Genomic DNA, 17,833 nt, shown 5'->3' on the forward strand with positions numbered 1-17,833 from the left:
CTGTAAGCATTTGCTATAAAAACACAGTACTGCTTGGACTTTGAAGAAGGGGATATACCCCGAAAGCTTGTCCTCAAAATTGTATGTTAGTGCAAATAAAAAAAGTATCACGGAGAGTACTCAATTGTTTCTATAAAAACACAGGAATGAAGCTTGTGGCATAACTTGATCTAGGATGCCCTCTAGTGTATAGCTATTGAAACAGCAGGAACACACAAGACCAATTGTGCCATTCAAAAACAAAAACTATTAATAAATAACATTTATTTTTTTTATTATAAGTACTTCTATAGCACCGTCAATTTACGCAGTGCTTTACATATATATTGTATATTTACATCAGTCCTTAACCCTCAAGGAGAATACAATCTAAGGTCCCTAACTTACATTCATACATACACATACGAGGGCCAATTTAGACAGGATCCAATTAACCTACCAGCATGTCTTTGGAGTGTAGGAGGAAACTGGAGTACCTAGAGGAAACCCGTGCAGGCACAGGGAGAACATGCAAACTCCAGGGAGGTGGTGCCGTGGTTGGGATTCGAAACCAACGACCCTAATACTGCCAGGAGGAAATGCTAACCATTTAGTCACTGTGCTGCCCAATAATATAGTTAATAAATAACAAGATATAAGAACACAACTGAGTCTATTTATACAGACATGTTGTCATTGGTAAACATTTGCTGATATCATTAATAAATAATTTTGAGCAATTCTGCTGTGTTATATGATGAACTATTTGTATGTTTCTTTTTTTTACCCATCAGAGTCTCTCTGCAATGAATGGGGTGGACCATCTTGGAGTGATGAACTTGTCAATTAGATACATCCCTCCTGGAAGTCTTGGTGAGATATGTCCTGTGTGACAAGAATATTTAACAAGATGTACATGTGCTTAACACCTCCACACCTCATTTCCTGGAGAGATGTGGGCTTGGTCTGGGAAAGCTGCCATAGTTCTGAACATTGCAGACCTGCTTGCTGATAAATATGCTAATATATAGTAGACAGCATAAGATGAATTTCTTTGGAGTGTTTTTTTTTGTAGAGTGTGCTTATGGAAATGGGATGTAATAACATCTATTTACAGCACCACTCTGCATGTTAATCAGATATTGAAAAGTTCATTAAGTGAACTGTGACCTATTTGTGTGAAATCACATATCCTCTGGCAGTTTATCTTTGTAGATGGGATGTTGTCTGAAGAGTTCAAAGAAGAAAGCATAGCCAATTAGTTCAAGCCAATTTCATCATTTTGTTGAATTAATAATAACTAGAACCACATCCCATAAAGAACTATAGTCATAAAAAGAACTAAACATTGGGATTTTAAATGTGCATTAATCTTAATAATAGCCCATCTTTGTCATAAGTCTTCACAATTTTTATTTAGTATAACATGTTTAAAATATAAAACAATACCATCCAGCTACGCGGTATTACGTTTGTACATCAAGATATATAACATTGCCTCTGTGTACCAGCTCCCACACATTACAGAAACTTGCTTAATTTAATATGACACAACCACCTCATACATAGGTCATATACTGAGAGTGGTTCCGTGCAACGCGTTTTGCGATTATGCCGCTTCAGGAATCCAGAATATTAATATATGAGGGGTGTTCAAGTCAAACCGGGACTTTTGAATTTCTATAAAAAAAAAGAACAAATTTCAAAGAGTGGAAACTGCATTTATTTTTCGACATACACCCCTGCTACATTTATACACTTTAAAGAACAATGAGATAATGTGCTACACTTTCAATTGGCTTTTAAAGATGTCCTGTACGAAGAGAACTATAAATGCTGTCATGTAAGAAGAAATGAGGGGGAGGGGGTGTGATCAGCGCAAGCACTGCTAAAAGTCCTGGGTAATCCTGGTATTGGGTATTGGTGGTAGTTATGGCTGTATGAGGAGGATGAGCATGGAGTAGGGGGATCCGTGTAGCACTGAGGGCAAGGCTTCCAAATAGACTGTAGCAGACTCTGTAGGATGAGAGAAGAAGAGACGCGCCTCTAAGTGCAGTATATCACTGTATTCAGGTATATAGGTAGGAACACTCACATAAATAAAGGTAAGTATAAAGCATAAAAACCATGGCTGGTGTAACCATCGGTAGGTGGGTATCCAGGGTGAGAGCGGTCATCTGTGTGGGGAGAAGTTGGCGTGCCGCTGGAGCAGCGTGGTGGCTGGAGGGGAACAGCTGTGAGGCCAGCCAGCGTGCATGTCCTCCCTCAGAGCTGGGTGGAACGCACACTGGACCGCAGTGGCGGCGTGGCTGTGATGACGTCAGATACCCAAGGTGCACTGCGACACGTTTTGGAGCATGCGCTGGCCGGGAAACGCGGAAGTGCACTCCTTTATCAAGCAGCTTGATTAACGAGTGCACTTCCACCTTTCCCACCCAGCGCATGGTCCAAAACGCGTCGCAGTGCACCTTCGGTATCTGACGTCATCACGGCCACGCTGTCGCGGTCCAGCGTGCATTCCACCTGGCTCTGAGGGAGGATGTGCATGCCGGCCGGCCTCACAGCTGTTCCCCTCCAGCCACCACGCTGCTCCAGCGGCACGCCAACTTCTCCCCACACAGATGACAGCTCTTTCCCTGGATACCCACCTACTGATGGTTACACCAACCACGGTTTTTATGCTAATACTTACCTTATTTATGTGAGTGTTCCTACCTATATACCTGAATAAAGTGATATACTGCACTTAGAGGCGCTTCTCTCCTTCTCTTATCCTATAAATGCTGTCATGGCTGACCTTCCTTTGAAAATGCTAGTTGTCTGGCTGACTTTGGCTTCAGTAGATTCTAAGCCACCAAGCTGAAACAAATGTGCAACAAATAATGTCAAAGTAAAGTATAAAAAAAATCCTGATCAGCATCTGTTACAAGTCAAATACATAGAATGTATTTTAGCAGCATGATGCCAGGGAACTAACATTTTCAGGAAATGGTCAGCAATGTTTGATATGGCTTAACAGCCCATATTATGTTTCCTCCTGCCAATAGTCTACCTCACGGGTGTCAAACTGACGCCCCTCCAGCTGTTGCCAAACTACAAGTCCCATGAGGCATTGCAAGATTGACAGTTACAAGCATGACTCCCAAAGGCAGAGGCATGATGGGACTTGTAGTTTCGCAACAGCATGAAGGCTGCCAGTTTGACACCCCTGGTCTACCTGTATAAAACTCCATTTGAGTTTAATTACCATGGTGCAAGACATAATGGTGATTATCAATCCATGACAAGCAGTCAGGCATCCACCTTTAGGAGTTAATAACTCAGTCGAACGTTAAAGAAAAATTCCAGAATTTTTGTTTTCCCATGCAGTGATGATGTGTACGCAATGTATTTTTGTCTAGGGGTGAAGAGAGCAGAGATATACTTAATCCGCTGATCCTCCAAGCACAAGACCGGTCCCTGCCCCTCCTGCCCAGCCATGGTCTAGCGGTCTTCTGCGGTGGACTGTGCCTAATGTTGTCATTCCCATAGACCAGATTTGGACGCAAGGACGGCAGAAACAGTCCACTGCTGGACCTGAGGGGGACACCGTTTTCCGGAGTGTAGCCTTTCTATGCACTACTGGACAAAACAAGCAGTTAATCTATGCAGTGCAGGCACATTCCGACTACACTGGAAAAAAAATTCCTGGAGTTCTGTTTTAAACAACTTCTATTTGCATTATTTTAATCCTAATTATCTTTATTGCTACAAAGTGTTGATCACAGCAATTTCAGAAGGTTCAAAGACAGAGAAATGCCTTACTCTGTCATTTTGACTAATCTCATATCTTTGAGGAACTCCTGCTTAGGGAACAGTTGATGGGATAGTTTTCTAACCTGCTGTGATCACTGAACCCCCTCCTTCCCATTGTCTCCCATTTTCTCCCCCCTGCACTCTACAATTACAGATGGTTCATGAATTTCCAGCCAAGGGAGGCTACCACCCAAGGAAGTATGAGCATTCTGCCTTAGAACTACAAACGGTCTTCATAGAGTTATGTACTCAGAACTACGATCAAACCTGACACTGAAGAAGAAGTTGTAACTTTATTACTGCTGGCTAAAGTATAATATTCCAAGACATGCAGGTCCTCAACAATTTTTTGGGGTACTGTCCTATCATTAGAAATGGTAAACAGTTTTGCATTTCCACATCAAAAATGTCAAGTACATTTGTACACCTGGTTTACATATCACAACAGTAGTGCAATACGGAGGTTTATAACTAAACAGTAAAGTCAAGACTAATCTGTTGAACCCTTGAGGGATACCTTTTCAAGCTGTTTGGTGTCTGTTTGCTTAGGTGGCTTTTGTGAACATTAGCAGACATTTTTCAATTCATAAGACATCTTTTCCTCAATCCTTAGGTCCAAAACACCCATCCTCAGGAGAAGTCCATATCTGGGTGAAAGATACTAAAGATTTACCTCAACTTCGTCCTTCTGGGGTAGATTCCTTTGTTAAATGGTAAGTCATTTTTGTAAACAAAACATCTTAATCTCCCATAGGTGGAAACATGCAAATTTAAAGTTCATCAAAACTTTTTTTTTTGTAGTTTTGAATAGAGTAGCAATGGGTGAAAAACTCTAAAAGTTTTTTGTTATCGGAGTCATTTCTGGGAAGATTCACCCTCGATTTGTCCATGTGGCCATGGTTACTGGAAATGAGGGAACATCCAAAATGTTGAGTTATTAGGAGGGGAATAGAAGAGAGATCTTTTGATGAAAACACTTATTAAGGTGATAAATGTCTAAGAAGGAATTTTGCTCACTTTGTAGAAACTCCTCTCCTACTCTAAGGGGAGGACATTAAGGGATTTTCCCGCAGCAGGACACAAGATGACAAAGGGACAGGGGGTTTTATCCATTTATGTTGATGACACTAAGCGAGTACTGCAAGGCCTTTACAGGCAACAGATTTTCTCTATAGAATAGTCAGGCTTACTTAATAAGCAGTAAAAGTGTGACAACACATAGCAACCAATCAGAATTTACACAATCATAACAGTAAAAATAGGATTTTTTGACTCGCCATAAAATCCTTTTCTCTGAGTCAATTGAGTGACACACCTTGACAGATATAAGAAACCTAGGATTATACCGTCATCTACAGGAGAAATGGGCACTAGGCATATAAAAAGCTGAGGAATGTATGGGATGAATCTGCGCAATGGTAGTGGACTGCTGCTAACACCTACCACACCCTAATTAGAATGTGTAAAATCAATAAAATGAAATAAAGGTGTTGCGGTGCTCCTACTTATAAAGTGATGTGTAAGTTGTTGGTGAGCGCTGTGACACAACTCCCTCACTCATAAGTGATTCATATGTGCTTGCAGTGCTCCTGGTGTAAATAATATGGTTCCTATCTCCCATATGAGATACCAATATGTGCTACAAAACACCTTCCCCCGTATTCCTATAAATAATATGTGGCATAATACAAAACTGTTACAAAAGTGAATGTGCTGAGCGGGTGCTATAAAGCACCTCCCCCTCCGAGTGAAACAATGACTGTATGTCAAAAATTTAGCTGGTACTATAGGGCAGTGTTTCTCAACATTTTCTTAATCAAGGCACCCTTTAAAATTATGGACAGTCCAGAGGCACCCTTTAAAATTATGGACAGTCTTGAGGCATACCATTCTAAAATAGGGTGCCTCAAGACTGTCCATAATTTTAAAAGGGCACCACATTCTAAAATGTGAAAAATTATTCTAATAGTTTTATATAACGCAGCAACATCCAGACGTGTAGGACACCCATCACTAGAGGTGATGTATTCTTCCAAAGCAAGTACACTTTTGCACACAGGTACTGACTAGTATTCCGGTGTTTCTCTTCTCCTTCAGTTTTTCTCCATCACTGAGCTAATGTGACCCCAGCACTGATGGAGAGGGGCAGGGGAGGGTCAAACTAGGATGCTGTGCAGGCAGCTGACATTCTCCTTAACTTATGATGTCATTGGTTGTCAGGATGCCGGCGGCTAGAAGGTCGTAATGCTGTACAATGAAAATCTGTGACTTTGTGTAACGAAAAGGCAGGCTTGTCCACCCGCTGGCTTGTATACACGTTTTGGGCAATTTTCAGAGATTTTGCCAAGGCACCCCAGGGTGCCTGGGTACCCTGGTTGAGAAAGGCTGTTATAGTGCACCTCCCCCTTACAACTTATAACATGCATATAATAGAATGATAATGCTTGAATCCGAATAAGCAGTACAGTGATACACTAATCAGTGACTATGACAAACAAAGTATGTGTATATAAAAAATGACCCTGAGCTGGGCAAGGTGGTCAAGAAAAGATTCATTCTCTCCCAAAAGCTATACTTTGAGTTTGCTATTAAAAGCAGGAAGTTTCTAGCTAGAGTTCTCCGTGAAAAACGATCAAATATGACTATACATAAAATAAGAGGTCCCGACGGTACGGTGACCACGTCCAACCCCAATATTGCCTCTCATTTTGAACATTTCTATAAATCCTTATACAATCTTCCGCCGGAACGCCCCCCGCTGCGCACCGACAGGTCTAGAGCCTCCTTGATCTCTGAATTCCTCCATCTCCACGGTCCGAACGCTCTCCCTGAGGAGACGGTTCTCTCGCTGGAACAAGATTTGACCTTGAGCGAGCTGCAGTATGCAGTACAACAGATGAAACCTGGCAAAAGTCCGGGTCCTGACGGCTTCTCGGCAGCTTATTATAAATCCTTTCTAGACATCCTGGGTACTCCATTTCTTTCTGCTTTTAGTACTCTCTCAGTCCCCCAGGCCTTATCATAGGCTTTTAGAAGCACATATTTCAGTTATCCCCAAAAGCGATAAAGACAATACTCTGGTTTCCAATTACAGACCCATTTCCCTGCTGAATGTGGATATTAAGTTGTTTGCGAAGATACTTGCTAACTGACTTCATCCTTTGCTCCCCTCCCTGATTAACTTGGATCAGGTGAGATTTATCCCTGGCAGAGAAGCTAGGGATAACACTATTTAGGCCCTTAATCTCCACCACTGGCTTTGTAAATCTAACCTTCCCGGTTTCTTCCTTTCTTTGGATGCAGAAAAAGCCTTTGACAGGATTGCATGGGACTACTTGCAGGGATCTTTGATGGCATTAGGTCTGGGTGAGAAGATGCTGAACTTTATAATGACCCTATACTCGGGCCCTACAGCCCGAGTACGGGTTAATGGACATTTGTCAAACTCTTTCCGCCTCGGAAATGGAACTCGTCAGGGATGCCCCCTTTCCCCGCTCTTGTTTGTCATTTCCCTTGAGCCTCTTCTGAGAAAAATTCACGCTAACCCAGATATTAAGGGGATCAAGGTGGCAGACAAAGAATATAAGCTCGCTGCTTATGCAGACGATATTCTCCTATTTTTGGCTGATCCTCGCACCACTCTGCCAAATTTGCTGAAAGACTTTGCTTTTTTCCGCTTCCTGTCGAATCTCAAAATCAATTTTTCCAAGTCATTCACCCTTAACATAACCCTTCCCACTGATCTAGTTTCTTTCTGTGAGTCCCATTTCCCATTTCAGTGGGAAAGAGAAGCCCTTCCCTATCTTGGTATACAGGTTACCCGTAATATGGACAACCTTTATGCCAAAAATTTCCTTCCGGCTCTTCGAGCCATACAAGAAGATCTAAACAAGTGGCACCGCCCTTGCTTCTTATGGTTTGGAAGGGCTGTAATAATTAAAATGAACATACTTCTGCACCTTCTCTATCTCTTTCAAACTTTGCCAATTCAGTTGCCTCTGGCATTTTTTGCCTCCTGTAAGAAAATATGTTCACTATTCTTATGGAACCACAAGCGTCCGCGTGTTTCGCTTTCTCAACTCACCCGTCCTAAACTTAGCGGGGGAATTGGGCTCCCTGACCTACACCGCTACTACTGGGCGTGTCATCTTTCCCGCATAGTCGACTGGCACATCCATACTGCCTCCAAAGATTGGGTCTATTTAGAAAATGCCTTCTCACCCTCACATCGATCCCTTGGCTATTGCCGAAGCACACGCCTCCAGTTCTCCTTTCCCACCCTCGGCTTGTAATTCGGCGTCCATCTCGGACTCGCCTAATCCCTTGACTTCCATTCGCCATAATCCAGATTTTCCCCCGGGTTTGCACAAGGAATTTTTATCTAAACACTGGCCGTATGACCAGATTCTAGTGAAACATTTCCTTCACAAAAGGTAAGGTGAAATCATTGCAGGAGCTACTGGTTAACCTGAATATCCGCGATTTCCCCTTCTGGGCCTATTTTCAAATTAGACTTTTTCTTGCTTTTACATAAATCCCGCCATAATTGGGCTCGCTCTCTTACTCAGTTTGAATCTTTATGCTCTAAAGCCGAGCCACGGACACACTTGATCTCAGAGATTTACCCTCTCCTAGGGGAGAGCAGGACTTTCAATTCCTTTCCCTCCTGCCGTGCGTGGAACAGAGATCTAGAGACGGATTTATCGGACTCGGACCGCATATTTATGTACTCCCATAAATGCTCTAGCAATGTTTCGACGCAGGATAACTGCTACAAATTGGGTTCTAGATGGTATCATACTCCCTCCAGAATTCATTGTTTCAACATGTGCTGGAGATGTGGGGCACTAGATGGATCATTTCTCCACATTTGGTGGTCTTGTCCACTTATTCAACCATTCTTGCAGGAGGTCCATCAGCTGGTGGTGTCAATGACCACTTTGCCTATAGTTCTCTCTCCAGCTCAGCTCTTGGTCCACCATACCCCCTTTCCTAAGAGTCAGTATTTCAAGTCCCTAGCTATGCATATGATCAACGCAGCCAGACTCTGTCTCCCCGTTCTATGGGGCTCCACCCACCCCCCCTCCATACGCGATTGGCTCACTCGTGTGGGCAAAATGGCGGAAATGGAAGAACTGATTGCGCTGGCACTTAATATGCCAACCAAATACTCTCATGTTTGGGCCTGCTGAACCCATTTTGTAACCACTCCTACATACCGATCCCTCATGGGAAGGACACCTGATTTAACTCAGCCCCACTGCTGGTTATACTCCTTTTCCTTTCATGGACTGGACGGCAACGACCTTTCCTCGGTGCTTTATACCTGACTGCCTGACACTGGTGATAGTCTAGAATTTTGGCCCATCCATTTATGACTTATATGGATGATGACACAAAATCCACAGCTCCCGCCTCCTATTCCTCACCCCCTCCCACTGTTCCCCTTTCTCCTCTCTCTCCCCCCTCTTTTTTTTTTTTTGCAATTTCCTGACTCCCATCTTTTTCTTTCTTCTCTTTTCTTCCTTCTTTGACAGGCTCCTATACATATCTGTTTTAGTCACTCTTTACGGGAATACTTGATATGTGGATAGCTTACCCCCTTTATGTTTGTCAGCGGTACTCACGACAATCAATACTTACACTACGATCTCTTTATCGTTTCACGATTGTGTACTGACTTTGGTGTAGGCTCCGAATATATCCTTCCTCCCTGTACAGATTAGCACATCGACACATATTTGATGGAGGTATGCTGCTATAATCCTCTATATTGCATAATAATGACACCTGAGTATTACATTCCTACCTTTGTCGTGACCCGACGTGTTTAATTTACCCACAGTGATGCATTCCACCTTGTTTTTTCCTGTATCTTGTTCTATGCTTTGTCCACTACCTGATTGTTGACTTGTGTGCATTTTTCTTGTATCCCGATGTTTCTTATCAATAAACTTTTATTGAATAAACAAAAAAAAAAAATGACCAAAAAGGTCAAAAACAAATATAGTCCAAATACACTTCCTGTGCTTCACTACACTCCAATATGCTGTGGGTGATGAGAAACAACCAGTGCCTCCACACGTGCTCTTCCTGTCTCACCACACTCACCGCAATGTTTGACCACTGTTTCCAGTGGGTCCAGCATGCTTTGTAATGCTCTCCACTCCACTGCATAAAGGACTCTGTGTGGCTGTATCCCTCCGATGTCAGACGCAACTATCCTCCATTCAGTCCCTCAGACGGTTCTCTCTGCTGTACACAGACCTCTGGGCAGCAAAACTACGTGAGAGTTCAGCTGAAGGCCAAGCCACGTCACACCTGATCAGTTGTCCCTCAATTGACTCACAGAAAAGGACTTTACAATGAGTTACAAACATCATATTTGCTCATCTACCTAGAGATTTTGACTAGTCAGACAAAATTAGAGAAATTAGTATGGAGACAAGCATAGGTTAAGGGGTAGAGCCCGCATGGATTACATGTATAGTAAGAATTTTGGCAGGTGAGACACAGGTGGGTCAACTAAAGGAGGTGTAGATCATCGCTTATTCTTCTGTAAATGGAGAGAGTGCTGGGAGCTGCATAGGGGTTGATGAAGAAACACTTAGGTAGAGCAATTAAGTATTTGAGAACCAAGTACAGACACCATGCTAGGTCAATAAATGATAGAATATTCCATTTTTTTGAGAAAAATGAACTGCCCCAATTAATATTTGCTTTCTAGAGGGTCACTGAGAAACTTTTAGACACATTAGGCTTTCTGCATAGGCACAATCTTTCTCTGTGCTAAACTCCACCAGGTTCATTGTGCAAATTGGGTGCTGATGCCTGCAGTTTCAGGGCAACTGCTATTATGTTTGGTACCATATTACTAATGAACAGTCCAAAAAAGGCTACTGAAACTGTCCCCCCAAGAATGCTTACAGACTAGCCAAGCTGAAATGCAAAGGCAATGAGAATGTCACTGTGGGTAGAATGCTAGATGCATGGGTACTCCGTGTGCTGCCAAATGCTTTGTCCCAGAAAAGAGGCTGTCTAAAGAGCTTGAAGAACTGAACTCATTGGTACAGTTACCCGAGGCATCTTTCACAGGGCATATGCGATTCTTGTTGCCACTGGCATATCCCAAATCTATTAGATGGTCTACCTAATGGAGCACCCACTGCTTCAAAGTGAGCAACAAATAAGTAAAAAGTGAGCAAAATTAGTGATTAGATCTTGCAACCTACAGGTCACATAGATGCTTATAGGTAGCAGGCTTAGCTGAGCCTCCTACCTGGCTGATAAAATCAGAGGAAACAATGCCTCAAAACCGCATATAGTCTGCTAGCCACTCACAGGAGAGTGTTCAGAGACTAGGACACGGGAAACTGCCACAGCTCTGGTCCTGATAATGTAGATACAGTGGCCTGACCTGAAAAGCAGTCTTGTGCTAACTGGAACACAGACTGGTTGTCATGGTTGACTGCAGGACCATTGCCAAGTGAACATCAATATACTTAACTGGGAAAACCTGTGCTCATTGGCTAACTGGAGAGACGTCCAGGATTTCTAATATCTGGCCAAGGTGTGAGGAGTCATAGCCCCTTGGGGGCTGGCATCAAGTTTTATATGTGCCTATTGCCCCTTTTTCCTGGAGGTGGTAGTATAACCTCAGGTTTTCTGTGGGTACTATACTTTTCAGTGTATGCCTTGCATTTTTAAATCAAAATGATTAGTTCTCAAACCTAAATACTGCATAGGTGTGGAATTGGTTTATTTTCATAAGAAATAGATGTATAATCAATGAAAGCGTTCAGGTTTCATAAATCTCAACTTGCCCTGTTTTCTGTGGTTGTCATTAGACACCTAAATTATCTCAGTTATCAGGCAGAAGCAGTTTTAAGGAGCAGTAAGTCTGTATGATGATCTTTGTGAATTACAGCAAAGTGATCATTGCAGCTCCCATCAGCGGAGGGGCCAACAGAAGCCTCTGAGTCTGATGCCATTTTAAAAGGTGCTCATGACTCAATAGAACCCCTACATGGTTCTAATCCTTTCCTACTATATCTAAAACTGAAAAAAAAAAAACAGTTTGACTAAATATATACTTCAAACTGTCCACTGGTATGAAAAAAAGCTAAAGTTACCCTTCAAATATATAATTTACCTATACAAATGTACAGTTGTAGCTGTACTCTGATTATTGTTAGTAATAATCAAAGAAGTAAAAAAAAAAATAAAGATTTTTCCATTCTTCTTATAACTGCTGATGTTGTCTAACTTCATATGGAATAATTTTATAATGTGCATATTTTGGGGAAACTTGTTTTTCTTGTCTGTTTTGTTTCTATATTTTTCACTTTCCATTCAGGGTCCTGGAGATTTTGTTGGATGTGCTCTATTTCCATATTTTATGCCCCTGGTTATAGGAATTTGTAAATTCAGTTATCAGAAAATCTCAGAGGTGGCCTACATTCCAGTTTAAAATTCAAAAAAACATTTTTGTGTTTTAGTAGTGAGAGAGGATTTATTTGAGTCAACATTTATTTGATGCAAGCAAATTATACACAGCTCTAATTCCTTGATTAGCCTTTTGAAAAGGAAATAAAAATTTGTCCATATTTTAACCAATAATAAAGAAATCTAAAACAAAAAAAAAGACTATACTCTCATCTATAGTGCTTTTTGTAAATATATATATTAATATGATTTTATATTCTCCACATAAATTGAAATCTTGATCATTCTTGGTTTTCTGCCCTCTCAGTAGACCCAGCTAATTGATAAAATGCTGCAGTTAAATACATTAAGAAATGGTTTATTGCTCTTTCCTTATAGTAGCAATTTTTGTTATAATGTACATTTAACAGTTTTAAACATTGCATGTAAACATGCAATGTACATGTAAACCCGAAATGGTGCTTTAGCAGACCCTTCGTTTACTAAAGCACCATGTCTCGTGAACAATTGTCAGTTATTTAAAATCACTTGTTTTTATCCTTTCTCATCCTTGTTGCATCCAAGCACTGCTGATCTCCCACAGCCTCTTTACCACCAGTTCCTGCCTACTTGCTTTTCAGCCACTGCTTTATCTCATTTTTAGGGCAAGTTTCCTAATACAACCGTGGAAAATGACTGTGTATTGTGTATTAGCATGCCCATGTAGCCTCCATTGGGAGAGCCTCTGACAGGGTGAAAGTGCAGCAAAAAGTGGGAGGAAGGGAAACTGCATAGTCAACTTATGAAAGAGAGCCTGCACAAAGAAATTTGTGGCAGGATCACCAGGCATTTTAACAAAAGCTGTAGCTTAAAAATTCTTTTTGAAATGCTTTGAAAGATTAGGTCTTTAAGCACTGAAGTTCTGAAACTTTTTTCTTGAATTAAGTATATGTGACATAATATTGCATCTTGAAGATTAGTTCTGTTCAGTTTAGCCCACAGGTTAGTTCTCCATTCTTGTCTTAAAGTGTTGGTTATTGCATCAGGTTTGTTTTGGGATATTCTGAATTAGTTTGCTAAATGTAGTTTATTGCCCCTAGACTCCCCTAGCAGCTTACTGATCGGTCAACTCAATGCAGCTGTGTCATCTTGTATAGCAGAACAGAATGCTTTGTAATCAGGCTGTAAATTTCTCATGGCAAATATCAAATTTCCCTTCCTATAGTTATGTATTACCTGACACAAGCAAGAAGAGTTACCAGAAGACTCGGGTCATCAAGAAGGATTCAAACCCAGTGTTCAATCACACTATTGTCTATGATGGCTTCCACACTGAAGACCTTAAAGATGCTTGCGTTGAGCTGACCGTTTGGGATCATGAGAAGCTCAGCAATCATTTCCTTGGGGGAATCCGGCTTGGCCTTGGGACAGGTAGCATATCTCAAATACATTTTGTCTAAATTCAGTGTTTTGATTTTCTGGAAACCTTATCACAATTGCTTGTATAATAATAATTCACATGTAATGACAGATAATGGATTTCTAGTATTTGTTGAATTAGAATTGAACTTGGATATCCTGAACTCTAGGTAGAGCAAGACACTAATTATTGAAGCTGTTGTCTCCATGCTTCTTCCCTGAACTTTTGGTCTTCACAGGAAAGAGGTAACAGTGGACAGTGCAGTCTCCAGTCACCTTGGAGAGGGAAGGAGCAGGGATTCCCTTGCCATCCTAGGCTACGGATCTGTATGTTTCTATTGAAACACACAGTGTAGGAAGACAGAACTCTAGACCCTGCATGGAAGAGTGGCTTCACGGAATGCTGCAAGAGAAAAGAATTACCTTGAAACAGGAAACCTAGGTCAGCAGTCATGGCACCAGTCTAAATATGGGCAAGAATTACAGATTAAAAAAGCCACATACTCAATAAGTGATCAAATCAGCTGCTGAAAACTCATATGAAAACTGAGAGTTTAATATCACTTTAATGATTCTGAGGATTATTTCTTCAAAGTGCATGACGCTACAGTTGTCAGGGCTTATTTCAAAGCTCCTGCACTACTTGTTAAGAACAAATACATATTTGAATGTCTATATTGCTACAAAGCCCAAAATTTTTTTTGTTTTGGACAGAGTAGGGAAAAGTTGGGTTTTTGGTTTGACTGCATATTCTGTTCCAATTTTCTTTTGTATTTCTTAGGTACACAGGTGTGTTTCACTGCTGTGCACAAACCTATAGTATGAGGAGCTACCAGTAGCGTAGTTGTTCTTAGATTTTATCACTTATGGTGCTAGAGCTTAACCCAGAGTCACCCGTAAGTTTATTGGTAACAGAATTTTCTGTCCCATTCACTCACATATGACTAATACTTTCTTGTCTTTTGGGTCTCCAGGTTATAGTTATGGTATTGCTGTGGACTGGATGGACTCTACACAAGAAGAAGTGGCCTTCTGGCAAGAAATGATGCTAACACCAAATGAATGGATTGAGGGATCACTTCCCTTGAGATCATTAGCGGGAAGAAGGAAATTCAAATAAATTGCTGACTACAGTTACTATGTATAATCAAATATGTACTTTAGGAACTCAATGAAGATCAGAAAACTTACTGGACCAATTTTTTGTGTTTGTTTGCCTGGTAGAACTTTGTTTTCTCCACTGCTGGACAGTTTGTCTTGTGGAAAAACTGTTTTAATGCCAAAGCACTTTATTTTGGATTTACTTCAAAGCTGTTCCTGAAGCTCACCCTGAGGGTAAGAAAATTGGCAGCAGCATTTATTTTTCTAAAAGCCTTTCTCAAGGAGACAAATAGCATGAAGATTTTGCTTCAATGTTCATAAGAAGTGTTGAAGGTCTAAATAGAAGAACTTTGTACATATTTAAGTATGAAAAACTGAATACCTGAAAATTTACTATAGACAACAAAATATGGAAGACTTGATTTGGATATGTGGTCATGAATGGTGTATTAATACAAGCAATGTCAGCCAATGAAGTCATGGTACTGTCCCTGTGGGTGAAGGCTAGCATTGCTTTGGACTCTATACTAAAATGTAGGGCAAGAGCCCATCCTTCAATCATACATGTAAAATTAAATGTATTATAATTACTCAAAATTTATCAGCCACTGCCATAGACTTACAAAAAAAGAAAAATACAAGCTCTTGGGGACAAAGTAAGAAAAGGTACATGTTTTTTTCAGTCTTTGCATTTGAAATTATATATATTGGTCATGAAATCAAATCTCCGGTTGCACAGGGCTTCAGTGTTACAACCTTGCACTGTTCTGAAAAAAGTAAATTATATTTTCTTTTTTAAATTTACCTAAATTGTGTTTTATATTACTTATTAAGTGTAACAGGATTTTGCATTCATTAGATGGGTTGGGTTGCTGATGTAAATTATGATTTTGATAACCAGTTCTGTAATTACTAAAGTAGCATTTGCTGGTATTGAAGTATTTTATTGTGTCTTACTGTGGCCTACATTTACCCTATAGAATTTAAATACTATGATCTGGGTATTTACCATGATAAATTCAGTACAGAAGCAAGCCAAATGTGAAGTTCAGCTTTAAAGGGAAATGCGGACCAAACTCTTTACTAAATCTAAAGTTTTTATTTTTAAATACCTGTAACATGTTCAGCACATACCTGTTTATAATAACATCATTGGAAATATGTGCAGGTTTTAAAATCTACAATGCTCTTATATTATTATTATACAGGATTTATATAGTGCCAATAGTTTTTTCAGTGCTTTACAGTATAAAGGGAGACAATACAGCAACAATACAGTTCAATACCAGAGGGATAGGAGGGCCCTGCTCCTTGGAGCTTACATATATGGTCAAAAATCAAATATGTTTAATTTTTAGATGTCAAGGGGGCTAGGCTTTATCTGATACCATCCATAAATGTACACATTAGCCCCCCCCCCAAGCTGTGATAAGTAGTAGAGGTGTATAAAAGAGTGGATTGACTGCATTAGATATCCTTTGATAGATAAAATATTATGTAAGTGAAAGTGGAATAGTTCAACAACCCTGGTCAAAATATGTATGTCATTTCAAGGTTTCGTGTTTTTAATGGTATTTAAAACAACCTCTACATTGAAGCCATCTTTGATTTTCTAACAAAATAATTGAAATGTTGCTTCCTTAGGCTATCAGTGACCCTGGGCATATTCTGTAGAATGTTCAGCCCAAGAAATCTCCAATCTGTTTGTATGTGTAGCAGGACCCCTGCTGGAGCTACTTGGTAGATTGGGTTCTATGCTCTTTTGCCTTGACTCTGAGAACACCCTCAGCCCCACTGACACACAAGGTTGAGCAAGTGAATACTGCACCGCTACTGTGAGCACAATTATAGATATCCTGCACACAAAACAAAAGGTTCAGTATCAAAAAGCAAACATCAGCCTGGTTAGTGGTACATGAACCCAATATATTGTCATGGGTAGCAGTATTATTATACAGTGTTTATATGGCGCAAAAAAGTTTGCTCAGCGCTGTACAATATAGTGGGGGACAGTACATGAGACAATACAGTAACAAGACAATACACAAGGGGTTCGAGGGCCCTGCTCTTTCGAGCTTACAATCTAGGAGGGAGGGAGTAGAGGTACAGGAGGAAGTGGCTGTGGGGGATGGAGTGGTAGGAGGAGATCGGCTGTTAAGTGAGGGTGGGGTAGGCTTCCCTGAAGAGATGGGTTTTCAGGGTGCGCCTAAAGGTGAGGAGGGTAGGTGACAGTCTGATGGATTGGGGTAGTGAGTTCCAGAGGATGGGGGAAGTCCTGGAGAAGTCCTGCAGTGGGGCGTGGGAGGAGGAGACCAGGGAGCTAGAAAGTGGGAGGTCTTGTGAGGAGCAAAGAGTACGGGTTGGGTGGTATTTGGGTATCAGGTCAGTAAGGTAGTTTGGGGCAGTGTTATGAATGGCTTTGTACGTCAATGTTAGTAGGTTGAATTTAATGCATTGGGCAATCGGAAGCCAGTGGAGGGAATGACAGAGGGGGGTGGCAGATGCAGAGAGGTTGGTAAGGTGAATGAGTCTGGCCGCTGAGTTCAGGATAGACTGAAGCGGGGATAGTATGGGACGAGGTAGGCAAGTGAGGAGGGAGTTGCAGTAGTTGAGTCGTGAGATAATAAGGTAGTGAATGAGTTGTTTAGTAGTGTCTGGGGTTAGGAACGTACGTATTTTGGAGATGTTGCGTGGGTGGAGCCTGCATGAGTTTGCCAGCGATTGGACATGGGGTTAGAAGGACAGATTTGAGTCTAGAGTGACACCTAGGACTTTGGCTTGCAAGGTGGGACTGATGGTGGCCTTGTTGGTTGTGATGGAGATGGGGGAGGGGGATGCGGGCTAGGGGGGAAATTAGGAGCTCGATTTTGGAAAGGTTTAATTTGAGGAAGTGGAGTGACATCCAGTGTGATATGTCGTTCAGTAGGCAGGTGATTGTGGCGGAGACCGAAGGGGTGAGGTGAGGGGTAGAGAGGTAGATTTGCGTGTCATCAGCGTAGAGGTGATCGTTGAAGCTGTGGGAGTGTATCAGTTGGCCAAGGGAGGAGGTGTAGATAGAGAAGAGAACAGCAGTATGCACAGGAGCAAAAAAAAAAAAAAAAAAAAAAAGTAGTTC

General features: G+C 41.2%; 1 protein-coding gene across 2 annotated transcripts in view; it reads left to right on the forward strand.

Moving 5' to 3' along the window:
* Positions 1-15,651, forward strand: part of LOC149461447 (synaptotagmin-like protein 2) — a 129,242-nt gene extending 113,591 nt beyond the window's left edge. For both annotated transcript variants that reach the window (XM_089678287.1, XM_089678288.1), the window contains 4 exons: positions 774-852; positions 4,388-4,487; positions 13,424-13,629; positions 14,592-15,651. In XM_089678287.1, coding sequence (XP_089534413.1) covers positions 774-852; positions 4,388-4,487; positions 13,424-13,629; positions 14,592-14,737 — 531 coding nt within the window. In that variant the 3' untranslated portion in view covers positions 14,738-15,651. The remainder of the gene's footprint in view (positions 1-773; positions 853-4,387; positions 4,488-13,423; positions 13,630-14,591) is intronic.
* The last annotated feature ends 2,182 nt before the right edge of the window (positions 15,652-17,833 follow it).

This window comes from Staurois parvus, unplaced genomic scaffold, assembly GCF_062004578.1.
Source record: "Staurois parvus isolate SC_StPar_1 unplaced genomic scaffold, SC_StPar_1.0 ptg000202l, whole genome shotgun sequence".
Lineage (NCBI taxonomy): Eukaryota > Metazoa > Chordata > Amphibia > Anura > Ranidae > Staurois > Staurois parvus.